The 19,983-nt window shown below is 36.0% G+C and overlaps 1 protein-coding gene across 1 annotated transcript; it reads left to right on the top strand.

Annotated features, from left to right (window-relative positions):
- Nucleotides 1-7,987: 7,987 nt before the first annotated feature.
- On the top strand, nucleotides 7,988-14,919 carry LOC145587403 (uncharacterized). The gene is made up of 7 exons (XM_081644145.1): nucleotides 7,988-8,370; nucleotides 9,585-10,056; nucleotides 10,170-10,326; nucleotides 11,014-11,058; nucleotides 12,279-12,441; nucleotides 12,556-12,926; nucleotides 14,277-14,919. The coding sequence occupies exons 1-7, from the start codon at nucleotides 8,101-8,103 to the stop codon at nucleotides 14,590-14,592; spliced, it is 1,794 nt and encodes a 597-aa protein (XP_081500271.1). The 5' UTR covers nucleotides 7,988-8,100; the 3' UTR covers nucleotides 14,593-14,919.
- The last annotated feature ends 5,064 nt before the right edge of the window (nucleotides 14,920-19,983 follow it).

Consider the following 19,983-nt stretch of genomic DNA (forward strand, 5'->3'; position numbering starts at 1 on the left):
CGGGGAGGTATGATTTTATTCAATGGCGACTGGATAATGAATTAGTGGATATTCCTTTTTCGGGGCCACACTTCACTTGGACAAACAATAGAATTGAGTCGGACCCGATTTTTGAACGTTTAGACAAGGCCTATGCTTCCCCCTCTTGGATACTAGATTACCCTAAAACGAAGGTCGTTCATCAACCAATTTTATTTTCGGATCATGCAGCTATTATCCTTTCAGACAAGGCTAGAGTGAATACTTCCTCTCGTCCTTATCGAATTGAGAATTGGTGCCTTACATCTTCAGAGGTCTGTTCCATTATTGCTGAGTCGTTTCAGCAATTTACTGCTGGATCACCTATGTACTCTCTCTCTCGTAAGCTAGATGTTCTTAAAGGTCGTTTGTTAGCATGGTGTGTTACTCATAAACAAATTTGGGGTATCAATTGGAAGGCTCTAGCTTCGGAAATTGGAAATTGTGTATCAGATTTGCAGTTCAGATCGGATCGTCGTCTTTTTCTTAACATGAGAAATGAAAACATAGCTGCTTCTCACGTAGCCTACTCTTATTGGTGTCAGCGTGCTAAGGTGCGTTTGGATGCCTTGGGTGATCGTCATTCTAAGTTTTTGTTTTCGATGGTCCAAGCTCGGCGTCGTCGAAATGGTATTCATTGTTTAAAGGATTCGTCGGGTAATTGGGTCTCGACTCTAACTGGGATTCGAGATATAATTTCCTCCTTCTACTCTGCTCTTTATACCCCTTCCTCAGCAGTCCCATTACCCGAGTCATCTTGGTGGGATCAGTTATGCCTTCCATCCTTATCTCAGGACCATAAGGATTTTTTACTTCGTCCATTCTCTGATTCAGAGATTAGGTTGGCGATGTTTCACATTGACGATAACAAGTCTCCGGGACCGGATGGTTATACTTCGGCTTTTTTCAAGCATCACTGGGACAAAGTTGGCCCTCTTCTTACAAATGCAGTCCAATATTTCTTCGCTCATGGCTATATGTTAAAGGAATGGAATCGTACCTTTTTGGTTCTTCTTTCGAAAGTTGATCGGCCTGAATCAATCTCTCAATATCGCCCGATCGGATTATGTAATGTTGTGTATAAATGTATAGCCAAGTGCCTTACGAGTCGTCTTCGCATCGTGCTGCCTCATTTGGTTTCTCCGTTTCAGAATGCCTTTGTTCCTAGCAGACTTCTTTCCGATAATGGACTAATTGCTCACGAGATGCTTGATTATATGAATCGTTCCAAGGCTCGGAAAACTTTTTACGCTGCTTTAAAATTAGATATGAACAAGGCCTATGATAGGATCCGGTGGGATTTTCTGGTTAGGTTTTTACAAGCCTTCGGGTTCCCTCCTTACTGGATTCATATAATTCATCAGTGTATTTCTACTGTTTCATATCAGGTTCTAGTTAATGGAGATCCATCGCCAGCTTTTCGTCCTCTTTGTGGTCTTCGTCAGGGAGATCCTCTTTCTTCCTACCTATTTGTGTTATGTATGGAGGTTCTGTCCGCTATGCTTCGCAGAGCCGAGAATCTTTCCCTAATCCAGGGTATTCGGATTTCCCCTGGAGCTCCCTCCGTTTCCCATCTCTTCTTTGCGGATGACTCTCTTTTGTTCTTCAGGGTTTCCTCAGTCGCCTGTGATCGGATTATGTCTCTTCTTAAGGATTTCAGTGATATGTCGGGAGAGATGATAAATCTTCAAAAGTCGTTTGCTAAGTTTAGTCCTAATACTCCGTCAGACTTTCGGGACTCTTTAGCAAATAGTATGCGACTTCAATGTCAGGAGTCTTTGGGATCCTATCTTAGTCTTCCTGTAGACATGGGGCGTAACAAAATTACTGCTTTTGGGCACCTTCTGGATTCGGTAGCCAAGCGACTCTCGGACTTTGCTTCTTTGCGACTCTCAGCCGCGACAAAGTTAGTGATCATTAACTCGGTTCTAGTGGCCTCGTTTAATCACATTCTGTCTGTCTTTAAGATTCCAGCTTCTATTAATAACCGAATAGATGGTCTGTTAGCTCGCTTTTGGTGGCAATCTTCATCTACGTCAAAAGGCTTAGCCTTCCGTTCTACTGCGCTTTTGCATCTTCCTAAGGGTATGGACGGCCTAGGTCTTCGAAGTGTTTCTTTTTTAAACTCTGCGTTGTTGGCTAAGCAATATTGGCGTATTCAGCATCACCCTCAACTTTTGGTTTCAAGAGTTTTATCCTCCAAGTACCCTCGTCAGAGTCTGTATCAGCATAGAGGTATCTCTAGGTCATCCTGGGGATATCGTGGCCTCATGGAGGGCAAGTCAGCCTTGTCTTTAGGTCTCGCCTGGAAAGTAGGTTCTGGTTCGACGGTGCGTATTTTGGAGGATGACTGGGTTCCGGGTGGCCCAGTTAATTTTAGAGCTCGGAGTGGTGAGTCGTCTTTACCGACTCATGTTTCTTCTATTATCAATCCGCGTACTAACGCGTGGGATACTTCCTTGATACATCGTTTGTTTGAGTCCTCTTCAGCTCAGCGGATCCTTTCTTTGGAGAGACCTCTCAGCATTATGGACGACTTTGTCTACTGGAAGTTCACTAGAGACGGGAGTTTCTCTACAAAGACTGATTATGCTTCGCTAGTTCGGAATTCTGTTTCTTCTATAGCTAGCGTTCCAGCTCCTGACATATGGTGGAAGCAGTTTTGGGGCTTTTCTCTTCTTCCAAAATTGAAGATTTTTATTTGGAAGCTATTACATGACGCTCTTCCTCTCAAAACTCATCTTTCCCAGCGTGGCCTCCCTATTTCCCCTGTTTGTGCTCTTTGTCATCAGGATTATGAATCAACTTCTCACCTGTTTAGGGATTGTAGGTTAGTTTCGGACTTACTGGTTAACGGCCATTTGCTTCTATCCAGGGATTCGTTGGAAGATAAGCCTTTTAAGGTCTGGTTTACAGATATGGTCGTTGCTTTTAAGGCTGCTAAGAATTGGTCAGGCCTCTCTTATTTTGTTTCCTTGTTATGGGTTGTTTGGATCTCCCGTAATCACAAGATTTTTCAACATGCTGTGGTCTCCCCCTCTTTAATTCTGCACCTAGCTGAAGATTGGGTTTCTAGCGGAAAGGAAGCTTCTGAGGTTTCCCGGGTTAAGTCTTCTTCGGTCTCTTTCCATTCAAACTCCCATCTTCCTGTAGAGACGGGTTGGATTAAAGGATCATCAGCTGATACTCTGGATTGTTGTCTTTTGATTGATGGGGCCTGGAATTCTAAGGATAATACCGCTGGGATCGGTTGGGTTTTCAGAGATCGTCTTTCAGACCAGGTCCTTGGTGGTGGCTTACGTGCCACCAGAGCGAGTTCGGCTTTTCAAGCAGAACTTCAGGCTTGCTTATGGGCGTTTAGGGCAGCCAGTCGAAAGCGGTTATTTCGTTTACAGGTTTATACGGATTGTGCTCGGGTTGTTTCTCTTCTTAGAGGGATGTCTGAGGATGATATTTCGTGTGTTTGGTTACTTGAAGCTATCAGGGAGGATATTAAATCCCTTACAGCCTGTAAGATTCAGAAAGTTCCTCGCTGTTGGGTTTTACCTGCTCATTGGCTTGCTGCTCAAGCTCGTCGTCGCCTTTCTATTTCTTGGTCTTTTTGATTTTCTTTCTCTGTAATGTTAGTTTCTAGTTCCCTTTGTCCAAAAAAAAGAAAAAAAAAAAAAAAAAAAAGATAAAGGAAAGATGAGAAATCCAATTCTCTTCCAGTGGTTAGGTATAAGTATAGAAGGGCACTCTTGACTATTGGCGTAAAAATGAGAATCTAGAATCAAACAAGACTTTGCTGCGCCAAATGAAAACTTAAGAATTAGGATGCACAATTTGAAGGCCGGGAATCTCTAATTGAGATGCCACAACACATGTTAATTGCCGATTGGTTGTTGATGTAGTGGTGATTGGGACTTTGGGACTGCACTTGGACACTTGATAGGAAGAATCGTGTGTTTGATCCCCTGAAATAATAATTAGGAGAGAATTGGAACATAACCGTCCAGAACTGATCCCGAATCTAGATTAACCCAAAGGGTAAAACTGGTGGAACAAAAAAAAACATATGTTAGTTTCATATTGCAGAATACTATAGCAATTAGCTTTAGAATTTAATCTATCTATAACTAATACTAAAATAGCAACCGTTGATGACATATTTTTTCAAAGTTGTACATGTGGCGCTATTTTATGAAAAGATTTCCCGCTCAAATGCTAATTATTATTATTTTTTAAAACAAAATGCTAATTAATTTTAAACATATGTAGCTATTATTTAGATAATTAATTTAAAATAGGTACCTATTATTTTGGTAATGTATTTTGATTTTTTTTTTTTTTTTCTAAATGAGGAACAAGTTCGAGCAAAAACAGACAATTTATGTTGATATTAGGTTGTTGGAGTCTTTATAAGAGTTATAAGTTGTTAGCATAGTTGAGGTCAATTAATTTATCTTTGAATATATATATATATATATATATTCAAAGATAAATTACTGGTAAATCCGTGCATCGCACGAGTGCTAACCTAGTATATATTGTTAGCTACTCCAAAGTCTAGATAGAATCTATAGAGACTCATTGGTGAATTAACTTTGTTTTAAGTATAGATTTAAATAAGGAAAATTCTCAACAGTAGCCTTCTACTATTGCTTATTTTCGATAGTAGCCATTTTTTTTTTTTTTTGGATTCTCAATGGTAGCATCCTACTTTTTAAAAGTTGCAACCGTAACTTTAATTATGTATTTCAGTTAAATTTCTGTCAAAATTACCTTATTTTAATGAGACTAGGGTAACGATGATGACTTGTGAAGCATTTGAAAGTTACCCTAATCTCTTCACAAGTCATCATCGTTAGACAATTTCACAATATTTCTCTTTCTAAAATGAATAACAATCCGTCTATAAAATCCATTTTTATACAAGTAAACATGCCATATAGATCACCGTCCTTTGAGACTTTGATGAGCTTGTCCTAATGGAGTTTTGTTACGCATAGAGAAATGCAGACAAAGGGCAAGGGTATAATTACACGTAATGCATATTATGAATTTAGAGTAGTACTATTGGGTGATTATTACTACCATTGGATGATCAAAGAGTACCATTGAACATTCAGTGGTACAATGTTTGCATGTAATGGTACTATATTTGCATTCAGTGGTACTAAGTATATGTAGAAACAGTTGTTGACACCGAAATTTTGTTAATTATTAGGTGTCAGATATTTGTAAATAAGGAGATAATATCAAAGATATTATCTTCAAGATCTCGTAGAATATTTGATAGATATCTTGTTTACTACTCTATGACACTATATAAATAGGGTCGTTTTTAGGGTTTAATTGAGGTTCAAATGGAACAAGTCACAAAGACCCCATCTCCTCCCTACTACCAAATATTATAGGTGCATAGTATGGATTAAACCGACAAGGCCCTGTACTATAAACAAATATCAAAACCCTATCCCTTTGGAGAAAGGAATCATCTACGAGAGTTGTAACCTACAAATTATCATTAAAATTATTGTTCCCGTATATTTTCACAATAATGTTTTCATTCAAAATTGTTTTGTTTAGAAAACATTTTCCATATAAAATATTTTCATCCAAACAAGTGGAGCCTACATCTTTGATTTACCATTCAAAAAAAGAAATTTTTGTTACTAAACAATGGATATATACAAGACATAGGGTATATAACTTTGTATTTGATTAAACTAATGGCAAAACAATCATAAAGAACACACAAATTAGTATAGAACAAATCACAAATTTCAAGAGAATTAGCAAGAGAATTATTATTATTATTATTATTATTATTATTATTATTATTATTATTATAAAATTTCAAAAAACCTACAAAGTCAATCAATTTACAAGAGATTGGTGGGAAGCCGAGATACAATCTGGGCCCCCACCCTTCTAGCTATAGCGAACCCGATCCCGCTGAAGATGTGAGCAGCTGCACGAGCACCAATATCCTGAGTCTTAGCGAACGCTTGAACCCGCTTCAGCAACGCAATATCATCCTTCTCTAATTCCCCCCCCCCCCCAATGAAGAAAAGGAGAAAGGAAGAAAACCATAGCCAATAGCCCTGCAACACACCCCATACTTGTCCCGCTTCCGCTGAGCCGCCGCCGACACAACACGGCCAGGGACGAAGTCAGACAACCCTGATTGCGTTAAAGGTGAAGACCCAGTCAAGTCAACACATACATCAAGGCCTCTATCCCAGGAATAAAGCAACACAACTACTGGTCGAATAGCCCCGTCGTTCCCTTCAGTCAACCCAACGTTAACCTCCTTTCGAGCAGAAATCCCAGACCGAAAACAAATATCAACAAGGGTGTCACGAACAACGTTGTGCAGATGTTTAATACCCACCATCCCACCACAAGACACTGCATGATCCCCATAAATATCTCCGTAAAAAACCCTTGAGCTAGCTGAACACGGTGTTGAAACGGAGAACAAAGGAACACCCAACCGGTAGCAAAGAACACTACGGTAAGTCTTACCATTCATAGTTTGACCCAAACCCGATATCGGGACCGTCCACAACCAGGCCGAAGAGTGATCCCCCTACCGGACTTTCATAAGGCTACCTGACGCGGAGTTAAGGAGAAAGTGGAATCCGCAGATGCAGTGACCTTCGTGAAATATATATCTGCCAACTTTTTCATGAGTATAGGGGCAGCGATCTCACTAGGGTTACTTATAAGGTCAGTCTCCACAGCTCTGTTAAAAAGTCTAAGAGCACCATCGAAGGTCGGTCCTGGATCAACAATACCATAATGGCAAAGAAGCTTAGCCTGAAGACCAGAAGATTGCAGACGCGAGGCAAGGAAAGCATAATGTCGAACACCACCCGTCGAATAGACACCCAAACCACCATAAGAAAAAGGTAAGGTGGCAAGCAAAAAATTATTATTATTATTATTATTATTATTATTATTATTATTATTATTATTATTATTATTATTATCACTTTTTTTTTAAGACATTATCACATATTCTGATATTCACATGAATCTCTATATTTTTTTTTCCTTCCAATTGACACTCACAAACAAATTTTGGCTTTGTTTGGCAAATGGCTGTTGGCGGTTGGCTGTTGGCTGGTTCACTTGGCTTGTTTGACCAGCTAGAATGTTTGGCTGTTTATAATGGCTTTTGAAATTGCCTGTTTAAGCTGACTGTTTATAAAAGTGTTTGGTAAATTAATTGTTGGTTGTTGGCTGTTTATTAGATAATTTGTGGGCCAACAAGCCAAAAGCCAACAAAAAAGCTACTCAAAGCAGCTTTTTCATTTTGGCTTAAAAGTCAGCTTTTTTCCTGACTAAAAAGCCAATTACCAAACACATTTTTTGGCTGTTTGACCACCTAAAAAAGCCAAAAGCCAAAAGCTAACAAAAAAGCCATTGAAAAGCCAATTACCAAACATGGCCTTTGTCTAAAAGTCCGCTCAAATTCATTTGTTGCAAATAATAGTATGAAACAAAGGTACTCGCAGTATATATTAAAAAGTAGTATAAAATCTAACAATGAAAATTCAAAGTAGAAGTCGGAAGTTGTTGATCATAAGTAATTTAACCTTTAAATATAGAGAAAATGTTTTTGTAACTTTTAACCACAAGTCTTCACATTCTACTTTTCATTTTGGCATAATTCTTTACAAATTAAGACAGGAAATTAAGACATATATCATGTTAAATTTCACATATTAACATAAGTAGTTGAGCATGATCTAATAAATAAAGTAATTTTTGATATTTTTCCAATTGCACCTAATGAGTACTCCGTAGAAGGTAACGACATAGAGGGTAATGATGGCTCAACCGGTTCATCATGGACGACCCATACATATTTATGAGTTACTCTTCAAAAATTTTGTTTTTAAAACTAAACGAGACTTTTATTTTGAGACGGTATCTTAAAACCCGTAATTTAATTTTAAATTTTAAAAAAACGTGAATGAATAAATAATACCTACACCCAAAAATGGACCGCCTTATATTTGAGTTTTCAGTTCAACTTTGTGGCAGCAGCAACCGCAACCACCAAGGAAGAGAAGAGGAGAGAGAAAAATGAGCGAAATGAACGGCGGAGGAATACTAAAGAAACCCAAAAGAGAGATTGATTCAGATGTTGAAGATGATAACAAAAATTTAACCATTAACAACTATAGTATTCCCAAAAATAATGATAATGATGTTGTTAATGATGATTCTGATGATGATGGAAGTGCTAGTACTAGCAGATATGATGAACAAGAAGAAGCCCTTGTTGCTCTTATTGAACATCGTACCAAAGAAGTTGAACATCTTAAAACTCGCATCGCTTATTACCAAACTCAGGTTTTCTTCAATTTTCATTTCTTGTTTAATTGTTTGAATTTACTGCATTATTTTGTATGAGAATTTAATGGGTTTTAGGATTTGTAATTCTTGTATTATTTTGATGTTTGGTGATGGGTTCTTGAATTTTTTATGGTTTGATGATTTGGGTTGTTGAATTTTGGTTTTTTTTTTTTTTTGTTCTTTATCATAATGGGTATGCAATATATGAATTAGGGTTGATTTAAATGAGTATGATTGTGTTTAAGTTTGTAAAAGGGATCAATTTGGAAATATTTTGTCAGAAATTTACAATTGGAAAAGAGAAAATTTTCCTTTTACAATGCTAAATGTTGTTGTTGTTTTGCTTTTGTTCATATGAAAGTTGTATATTGTAAAAAGTTGCTTGGGCATGGACCAATTGGCGACGAAAAGAAAGGAAGGGAGAAAAAGGAAGTGAAAAGATAGGGAAGAAATTATTGTTCTTGTTGTTAAACGTACTTAGGTTTAGTGATTAGGAAGAAAGGGGAATTTACTTTCTATTTTAAGGGTTTGGAGAGTTCAATGGTAAGGAAATGAAATGAACTCTTGTTAGCTTTCTCAATTTTCTCGAATTCCGGTTAATTTGGTGCAGAAATGAATTGAGACCATAAAAAAGGAGCTTTGGTATCAAATTATTTTCCCTTTTTACTTGGTTTTTTCTTTCTCCCAATCCATTATAATTAGACAAGAACTGTTAGAACTACAAACTTTTTTTTTCACATCTTTAAAGTAAAGAAATACTCCATACTAATAATTATCATATTGGGAAATGACATAGAATACAGACTTTAAGTTTGAAACGGGAAAGGGAATTTTGTAGATGAGGAATATGGAACCTATAGTAGATACTAGATAGGCAATACTGTAGATTGTATTGCATATATCAGCAAAGGTGCTGAATGAGGCCTACGGATGTTGAGGTTGGAAAGTTGTCAAGAGTTCTTGAAGGGAATTTTTTATCTGTGCTTTATCTAGATGAGAGTGAGAAGCTTGGAACTAAAAGCATTCTGCCTAGAATTTATTTGGGTGGCCATTTACATCTTTTAGAAGCTATAACTTCTGACGAAACATACTGAAAATTTACCTTTGATCTCTTTTCATCGTTTGGGGTATATTTTGCTGATGATAACTTAGGATTTTGTTCAACAAATCTCGAAGAAACCACTGCCTAATTTTTTAGGAAAATTCTGCAGCTTAAACAAGCACAACAGAGATTAGATGATTCACAAAATAAGTTGGTTAATGTTCGGCGCAAAATAAGTGACATTAAGTGGAATATTCCGCTTGGTCTTAAAAAGGAGCATAGATCTAATCCAGTGAATGGAGGTTCCTCCCAGCGTCAGTTGCAATCCAAACCACAACTTTTGATTCCAGGTGCTAACCAAAAATCATCCCGGCCAATGACTGTGGCTGAAACTGGTCCAAAAGCTTCTCCCAGTCATCATGATAGTCCTGTGAAGGCAAGAGGAGATAGATCTCATGGTCCAAAAGCATCACCCAGTCGCCATGATAGTCCTGTGAAGGCAAGAGGAGATAAATCTCATGGTCCAAAAGCTTCACCCAGTCGTCATGATAGTCCTGTGAAGTCAAGAGGAGATAGATCTCATGGAACTCCTAGATCAGAAGATGCAAAGTCTCAGGTTGTAGGGGCAAAGAGGAAGCTTAGTAAGATATACCTGCCTACATCATGGAATTATTGGTTGTAGTAATAGTTTTTAGCTTCTTGGGTTCCCATGCTGAAAGTAATATGCTAATTCCTCACACAATGGTGTTTACAGAATGCAAAGAACATATTGAATTAACATCCAAAGTACGCAGCTCTTCTTCACCAACTATGATTCAGAGCTATGCAAGCACTCATATTTCAAGTCAGCATAAAAGGAAGCTCAGAAGTCTGACTATATGTCCTGTGATTGATAAGCTCTTCATTACCAGGTAGCGATCTAACTTGGTTTGCCTTACAGTTCTCGAATTTCCTTATTTACTTTTTTCAAAAAATTTAAATGTATTCTGGGCATCAGTTTTATTCTGTTGTGACAATTCATCAGTAGAGAAGATGTGAAATGAATCTCTAGTTTGCAAGTTTATGTGCTTAAGAGATTTGGAAATTGTAACAATCATTAGTGATACTGGAACTTGAAGATTTTTCATTGATCCTACCATAGTTTATTACATCACAAGTACCGTGTTTGTAAGGGTCCTCTGAAGTTTTTTCATTAATCTTTATAATAGTTTATTCCTTCACAAGTACCGTATTTGTAAGGTTTATCTTTAAGAAAGAGTAGAACATTTTAGTCAAAACTATGAAGTTCTCATCTCACCCTTCTGATCAAATGATACAAAATAACCAAGTGTGAACAGGTATCTATCCATTTAGAAAAGCTGTCATGGATGTTAACACTCTTGTTCAGGAGGACAGAGATAGATTGACTCAGCATTAGATATTAGCCCATCAGCATTGGCATAAAGGATGTGTCGATGTGCTAATTACTAATGGTGGCTCTAAAGTCTAAACATGCTGTTTCCTGTGATGGAAGGAATATTATCTGCATTTTCTTAAATGATTTTTTACCAAGTCACAAGCTGCTAAATTTGTCATTTTGTGTTGTTGATATGCTCCAGTGCACTTGATGGAATGGTGAATTTATGGCAAATCCAGGCTAAAGGGTATGTAATATCTGACTCTCTTATCTGTTTTTAAGATTGTTCTATGTATTGTACTTATTGTTGATTTCTGATGGGATCTTGAGTGAAATAATCTGTTATCACGAGGCAATTCAGATGTGGAATATTCAATGAAATAAAAAGCATCAGAAGTTCTGTACATTGGTGCATATATAAAAACATGTTTTATTTTTAAATGCTTTTTTCCCCATCGTGCCTCCTAGTCAAATTGTGATTCTTATCCTTTATGTGACTTGTGTCGTGTTCTTTCAATATTGTTAATGTTGTAAAGGTAGCTCTGATGTGTCTTTAGGAGTGGATGGGAGGATGAAATGTGCTTGATGAAACATAAAACTTGTCCTTTCTTCTTCTTTTTTTTTTTTTTATTTTTTTTTTTTATTTTTTATTTTTATATATATATATTTGCCTTTTTCCATTTTGTTTTGAGGCTGGAGTTCAATGAAATGAGTCTATGAGTGAGGCTATGCTTATGGTTAATATTTCATGTGGTGAAAGATGCAAACCCAAATTAGCGTTATGTCGTTTGCAACTTTGCATGAACACTAACAAAATAATTTGTATTAGGAAAACATTGTATATGTGAATGCAAGGGGCGTCTCAATCCCTTATCTTTGAATCACAAATGTGTTTAATTCTTTATCATGGAGTTTGATAGTTGAGGCATAAGTGAGCTTATATGGTTGCTCACTTGCTCTAGTGAAGTAGGACTTCTCCATGGAAACTAACTTGGTGTTAAATTGTTGATATCTTGATCAGTTTCAATTTAGTTTTTTTTTTTTTTTAAACAAAAACATTCAACTTTGTATAATTGCTTGGTTGAAACATGTTATGTGGAAGGATAACCATCTTTTTATCTAGATTTTAAGAGTTTGGCTAACTTGTAATTGTTTATTTGCATTTTTATGCCTATGAATGTCAGTATGTAAACTCTACTTCACCCAGTTCTTGTAATTATGATTACTTATTGATATGATATGATATGTAGATATATATATTTCTACAATATTGTTTGAACAGACATGTAAATGAACACAAAAGCATTAATCCAAGCTGCAATCAAGGATGGAGATATAAGGTGATTGAGTGTAGCTCAAAAAGCTCAGTGAAAGTGCTAGCATTACTTTGCTTTATCAGCTCCTTCTCCTAAGCTTACAGCTTTTAGGTGCTGATTGGTATTTGCATGTTTTTGTACTAAAATCTAGATCAGGTGCAACTCTTCTGAGCTCTACAGAATGTCTATCTCCAAAACAGAGGAGATGGCCTGAAGATATAGCTTGGCATCCGGAAGGGAATAGGCTAGTTGCCGTATATAGTGCCGATGGTGGGGATAACCAGATATCAGTGCTGAATTTGAACAAAAGCCAGGTACTGGACTACTTCTGTGTCTCACCCTCTTGTTATATTATTGTACCATAGATTGTTAATGTTTCTGTAAAATTTTGAGATTTGAGAGATGCCTGACTTTTATGACTTTGACAGAGAGCTCGCGTATCTTTCCTGGAGGAGAAGCCGCACATCAAGGGTATCATCAATAGTGTTGCATTCATGCCTTGGGATGATACTTGTTTTATGACAGGTGGTAGTGATCATGCTGTCATATCTTGGAATGAGAAAGATGGTGGTGATGTATGGAAACCAAAGACATTGCATAGGAATCTTCATTCATCTGCAGTCATGGGAGTTGCTGGGATGCGCCACAAGCAAATGGTAGTGTCTGCTGGTGCAGATAAGAGAATAATTGGATATGATGTGCTTGCTGGAAGGGCGGATTACAAACACCAAATAGATAGCAAATGCATGAGTGTGCTTCCTAATCCATGTGACTACCACCTTTTCATGGTTCAGACAGGGTAAATGGCATCCTTAATCATGCAATGATATTCTTCTACTACGTATATTGTTTGCATTTGGCCTCTATATTCTTTTATATTGAGGTGCTGCTTAGTATACAGTTTTAAATTCGAAGGGGGGGGGGGGGGGGGGGGGGGGGGGGGGGAGGATATGAGAATATGTGAAGTGGGTAGGAGGTAGTGATGTGCTTCACACTTTTACTTTTCCTTGCCTGCATTAGGAATCCATACTGTGTGAATCAGCCAATGTTGTGATACCTGGACAAGCTGGTGGTTGCAGGCCAATTAGCTGAACTATCACCTCATAAAGTGGCAATGAAAAGCTAATAGAGCAGTGAGGTATTTGAACTATGAGTATTGTTTGTTTTTGGAATTGATAGATGATTTCATTATTTGATAGACTTTAGGCATCTACAATTAACATTAAACTCAACCACACATGTATCTAACATGTCAAAATCAACTTCATTTCCAATAAAACTAATATATGACACTTTACACACCCTTTGTCTTCTCATTCCCCATGATGCAGCCTTCTTCTAGGGGTTCCAACCATCTTGGGGACTAGGGTTTTAGGGAGGAGAGAAAGAAAGGTAGAGATGGTATATTTACTGTATAGCATATCTGACTTTTAAAATATTTAATAGCTCAAGTGGTTAGAGCTTCCCTCCCGGTTCTAAGAGATCTTGGGATCGATTCTCACCCCCGCCCTTGTGGCTTGAATATCACAATTGAAAAATCATGCAAACAACTCTGCATATTGTTTCATTGCGCCGGCTCCAAGTTGCATCTTTTTTGCATTCTGTCTAAACCAGGCTTCGACTATATTAGAATTAATTCTCAAATGGAATTGTGTTTGAACTGATGGATTCAATTGGGTTTTCTCTTTTTCCCTTCAAAGCTTGAGCTTGTGTGGTGTACACACTTCTTAGAGTTCTAGGTAATTGAAAGTAACTATAAGAAGACCACTTATCAGAATGTTCTGTTATTCAAGCTTCTTATGCATTGCTGTAATCTGAACTTTTGCATCTTATAACCATATGAAATTCAGTGTTTTGAATTTATATTCTGAGTTCTCTGAGACAGGCCAACAGGGTTGAGATTAAATGAAATTATATGTTATCTTGTCCCTGGTCATTATTCATGAAGCTTGAAAGGTTTTTTTAGCTTGAAATTGTGGAAAACTAATGGAAATTAGAGTTGAATTTAGCACTGTTAGAGGAGATTGAAATCTTTATTGTTACGTAGTACTTTATCTGGTAATCTGATGATCCCAAAACTTGAAGCTGCCCTCGTCCCAAAATTCTAAGTATGTGTCTTGCTTCTTATGAGTTATGCATTATGTTACAGGACCCCAGAAAGGCAACTTCGACTGTTTGATATTAGGCTTCGGAACTCAGAACTTCATGCATTTGGGTGGAAGCAAGAAAGCAGTGAGTCTCAGTCAGCTTTGATTAATCAGGCATGGTCTCCTGATGGTTTGTACCTCACTTCAGGTTCAGCAGACCCAATGATCCATGTATTTGATATCAGATACAACTCTCACAAGCCTTCTCAATCTGTGAAAGCTCATCATAAACGGGTTTTTAAAGCTGAGTGGCACCCCACGTTGCCACTTCTCGTCTCTATATCTTCTGACTTGAACATTGGACTTCACAAGATTTGATGAAAGTCGAGGCTTGTCTATCTTCTGCTCCAAAGTTTTGGTTTTTCTTATTTCCCCCTAGGTTTTTGTCTTGAGGAATACCTCACTTCTTTTGGATTACAGCAAGGAATTGTATGCTATTGTCTTAGGAAGTAGGACAATGCTTAGGGATGCTGCACAAATGCTAAAGTGCGGCAGTTTTCCTGGGGTGGTTGATGGACATATCTGCCTTAGTTATACAAACATGATTTTGACCTGTAAGATAAGATTAGCAGTCCAATTGCTTTACAATTTTCTTTATAGTATATCAGCATCTGCTTGTATGTAAGCCCTCTGTTTTAAAGCTTTCGATAATGGTGTTCGTGTTTGGTTGAATGCTGCTGAATTACAGATCGAAAAAGTTTGGGATTTCTGTTCTACCTGACTGTTTGGTTCGACATTATCTCACCCATGTCTGATTCTGCACCAAATACTCCAATATCACAAACTCAGCAATCCCGAACCTGAATATTTTTCAATTGAACTAGAACTGATGTACAGTAAATCTGATTCAGCCTGTTCTTAAAATTACCCAATACGAAAGACTAATTGTTCTGTCCTTAAATAGTTATCATGTCGATGCAATCCTTTTCTTCGTAGGATGAAAGGATATACCGTACACAACCTTTTGTGTGCCCCGGGTGTACAGTAATTTATTGTACATCAGCAATTCTCACACGTGTGCCACTAATAAATTCATTATCCCCAATACTCTTTATTATTCTCTCTCCTCTCTCTCTTCCAACAATCTACCAAATTTACGACCACATTCAACCTCAAATTACAATAAGGTTGTTGTTAGGATGATCTCTCATAGAGTTTCGCTTCCTTTGATCTATATTTCTCAGTCTGCAATTGATTTTTCGTTTTATCAAATTTCGAACCCTAACATTCTTAAATTGTTTTTTTTTTGGTGCTACATTCTTAAATTGTGATATTTCGCTCTCAAATTTTTCTGATTTAGGTTTCTAATTGATATTCCGATCAAATTTCCGAGCCTTCATAACTTTGGATTTAGAGAACGAGTGAAGTATCAGTCGAAAAATCAGGTATTTTTTTCCATTTTAAAATCAAATTTTCATTTTTATGTATAAAAATTACCCTTTTTACCCACAAAAGTTACCCTTTTTATCTATAAAAGTTACCCTTTTTACCCACAAAAGTTACCCTTTTATGTATAAAAGTTACCCTTTTTATCTATAAAAGTTACCCTTTTTACCCACAAAAGTTGTCATTTTATTGCATAAAAGTTACCTTTTCTACCCACAAAAGTTACCCTTTTTACCCACAAAAGTTACCCTTTTTATCTATAAAAGTTACCTTTTTTACGCACAAAAGTTACCCTTTTTATGTATAAAAGTTACCCTTTTTATCTATAAAAGTTACCCTTTTTACCCACAAAAGTTACCCTTTTTATCTATAAAAGTTACCCTTTTTACGCACAAAAGTTACCCTTTTTATGTATAAAAGTTACCCTTTTTATCTATAAAAGTTACCCTTTTTACCCACAAAAGTTACCCTTTTCGTGCATAAAAGTTACCTTTTCTACCCACAAAAGATACCCTTTTTATACATAAAAGTTACCCTTTTACCCATGAAAGGTACCCTTTTCATGCATAAAAGTTACCCTTTTTTTCTTCTTCTGCTTCCTTTGCAACGTTTCTTCTTTCCTCAGCATCTTTCTTTTTCTTCTTTTTCTTTGCAATTGCAGCCTTTTTTCAATTGCATTAACATAATCAACATTTTGAAAAAATCATGAAAAAATTAATAAAACACACCTTCATCTTCTGACGACTTCTTTGTACTCTTCTTCTTCACCATTGTAGAACCAAATAAAAAACAAAGAACAAAAACAAAATAAAAAAACCTAAAAATCGAAAAATCAAAACAACTAAAACAAACAAAAATCTCATAAAATTAAGTAAACAAACTTAAATTTGCAAATAACAACTTCATAAGTGAAAGAGAAGAGAGATAATCGTTGTTGAAGAAACATAAACCAGGTTGAATAGAGATAGAATTGCCAATTGAGGAAGAAAGAAGAGAGAGAAAGAACTTTCTGAATGAATGAGAAAGAGAGAGAAAATATTGGTTTTTATTTGTAGGCAATGAAGCTTGGCATGTGTGAATCAAGATCGAAACAAAATTGTTTATGTTTAGAGAGCCGATTTACACTAAATTAGTGTAAATCGGATGTTATTAAACATTTGTTTATACCGTATTGGTAAAGCTATTAATTTTCTGTAAGAAAAATACTAAATTTAGACAACAACAAAAGGCATCATGACTATTAATTCCGAACAAAAGGAGTATACCACAATATATGTGCGCTTAAATGTATTTGACATTGTATATGTGCTCGACTTTGTTGATAGAGCCGGGTATGAGGTGACTTGTATGCTGATAGATGATGGGCCTGAAATGTCTTACGTTCATTCACCACCAACACCAAAGCTATACTATCCCATCACTTGTGGGCAATACCACAATATACTCGTTGACTGCCTCACCTCTGTTGATTTTTGTTTTATACAGAGTATATAAGAATAATGTGCACATACACACACGCCTTTCATCGATAACAAGTTTTCTTACTTTTTGATATGTTAAATTAAAGTTTTGAGAGAAGATATGTCTAATCCTAATGTTATTTTGTACTCCGTACTTCCTTTACAAAAAAATACTACAAAGTACGGAATAATAAATTATGTAAATCAATTATGTACAGGAGTACAGCCAAACCAGCTATATTGTACCTGGATTGCTTAATTAAAAAGGGAGATTAGAAACAGTGATTTAGAATAATTGTTTGTATTACTTTCAAAGACAAGTATAGCCTCATTTTAGGTCATAAGTCACGACTTATGCTACTTGTGTCCCTTCTTTTCTAGTCACAATAATATGTTGGATCTTGGGTTACGGCTACTTTTAATCCTAGTTAACTTTGTTTATTTCATGATTTTTATTAAACTGTGAGGCTTAATTTAGGGTTTTTTTTTTTTTTTTTTTTTTTTTTGGACAAGTGGGTTTTAGACTATGATCAAAGTTTCAAAGTGACTTTTGTTTTTATCCATTAATAATTTTAATCTTGGTTTCATTTTTTTCCCTCTTATTTTTGACAGAACTTAATCTTCATTTCAAAAAATAAATTACAGTGACATGGTGCATGAATGATTTGTGTTTTTATAAACTAGATATAGATGCATATAAGGTATTATATGGGTTGATTTAAAAACAAGTGACCATATATATTTTAAAATCATTATAATTTTGAAAAATTGAAAACTGATAACACAATAGTAAAAAACTTACTCTATTTTCTTCTTCTTCTTCTTCTTTTTTTTTTTTTTTTTAAACGATCATAAACAAGCCATAATAAGATAGTTAACTTCCCATGTTTTGTGGCGTTGTCTTAATTCAACAGGTTAAGGTTAAGATAAGAGGGGGCATTGAAAAGATTATTTTTGATGTTAAGTATAAAAAGCCTTTTGTGCGTGGGTGGAAAATTCAGCCATGGACTGAAAGACCGTGACGATCTTAAACAAGCCCTACAATAACCACAAAAAACGATCATAAACAAGCCTTAAGATAAACATAGTACATAATGTCTTTCCTAAAAAATAGTCCATATGTCACAAATTATGCTAAGTTAGGACACACTTGAAGATGACACGTATCATTGCCGGTGTGTCTTTTTGTTATTGATTATTGATAATTAAACCGTTATTATTACCATGTGTTTGGTTAAAAGGCTCGTTTTCACCCATTTGTTACCTCTCTAAAGCTAAGATAACAATTAATTACTCTAACCCTACTCAAACAAAAACTAAAGAGAATTAGGTTTAGGTAATTCATTTCCATGTTTAAACCAAATAAATGAAAAGGATAATGGTTAAATAATTCATTTTCTTTCCATTCCATTTCCGATATTCATAAAAATTTCCTTTTAGATTTCCATATCAAACAAACAAGTCCTAAACATATCCTACTGTTATTTAGGGCCTGTTTCTATTTATTATTTTTTTTTGAAACAAAATTGATTCATAAATAAGTCATACGACAGCTACAAAGAGATTTAGATCTAACAAATACATGATAATTGAATCAAATAAAAACATTCTGTAATCAAAGCTACGATCGTTGTTGCAAATCATACATTCTTCATACCCTCTTTCATATCGCTGTGATTTACAACCTTCTTCGGCGAGGGGGTCTATCGATCTGTTGTAGCCGTGCAGAAAATTTCCGTCTGATTCGTTCGATGGTTGTTGAAATATTAATCTCTTTTTCAATACCGCAGAAAATTTTACCCATGAAACAACTCTATAGCAATCCATGAAATAAAAAAGCAAATCCTCCCTCAAAAGAAAGAAGAAAAACCCGGTATTTCGAAGGAGCAAAATCCTCCTAAAGAGGAAGTAAAACCCTGTCTTTCGAGGGAGAAATATTCCTCCTAGAAGAGGAAGAATTATTATAAACCTAAAGCAAGAGAAAAGGCACAAAAGAAACAACGATTGGGGCTTTCCACCGGTAAATCCGATGGAAGCCCCTTCAAAATTAACAATGGAGGCTGGGGTTTTAGAGAGAGAAGAGAGGAAAGAGATGCTACGAATGAATGATATTTATTATAAACAACTAAAGTGAACTGAACTGATTGGAGTTGAATAGAAATATTTGACTATGAATTAATGATTTTTAACTACGGATTAGTAATGATATTAATCTACTAATAATTATGAAAAATAAAATGAAGTTCAAAATTAATCCATTAATATATTATTTTTTAATTTTTTATTTTCATGTTGATTATTGTCTGTGATTTTCTACTGTAATAGTTTGGCTTCTAAAAAATGAAACAAAAACAATTTCCAAATATATCATTAGACATAGGGCCTATTTTGATTTACTGAACTGAGATGAACTGAACTGAACTGAACTGATTAGAGCTAAACTGAACTGAACTGAACTAAGCTAAAATGAATTGTTAATGAGAGAAAAAAAAAATTAGGAAGTGAATTGAATTGAGCTGAATTGAAATTAAGCTTAAGAGAACAGACCCATAAAGATGAACTTGAAAAGATCGACCTAAAGTCATGCCTAGCTTAAGTAAATTCTTATTAACAATATCATTAGCTAAATCATATAAAATAAATAAATTAACAAAAGAACTGAAGTGAGCTAAACTGAAGTGAACCGGACTGAAATTAAGCTGAACAAAACAAACCGTTATAGACTAGGGATGACAAGGGGGTATTACAATGCGGGGCCCACGACACCGCATCCGCCCCAGTCGGAGCAGATATGGGTCTAACTTTGGCGGGTAAGTAGGCGGGAATGGGTACAAAAGTCATACCCACTATGGGTAGCGTGTGG

Source organism: Chenopodium album, chromosome 2 (assembly GCF_948465745.1).
Source record: "Chenopodium album chromosome 2, dcCheAlbu1.1, whole genome shotgun sequence".
NCBI classification, from domain to species: Eukaryota; Viridiplantae; Streptophyta; class Magnoliopsida; order Caryophyllales; family Amaranthaceae; genus Chenopodium; species Chenopodium album.

Excerpts from the sequence above, each read along its gene's own strand:
- LOC145587403 (XM_081644145.1), top strand. The coding sequence starts at position 8,101 with ATGAGCGAAATGAACGGCGGAGGAATACTAAAGAAACCCAAAAGAGAG. Across the intron at positions 10,057-10,169 it reads AGGGGCAAAGAGGAAGCTTA|AATGCAAAGAACATATTGAA; the intron begins GTAAGATATACC and ends TGGTGTTTACAG. Across the intron at positions 12,927-14,276 it reads CTTTTCATGGTTCAGACAGG|GACCCCAGAAAGGCAACTTC; the intron begins GTAAATGGCATC and ends ATTATGTTACAG.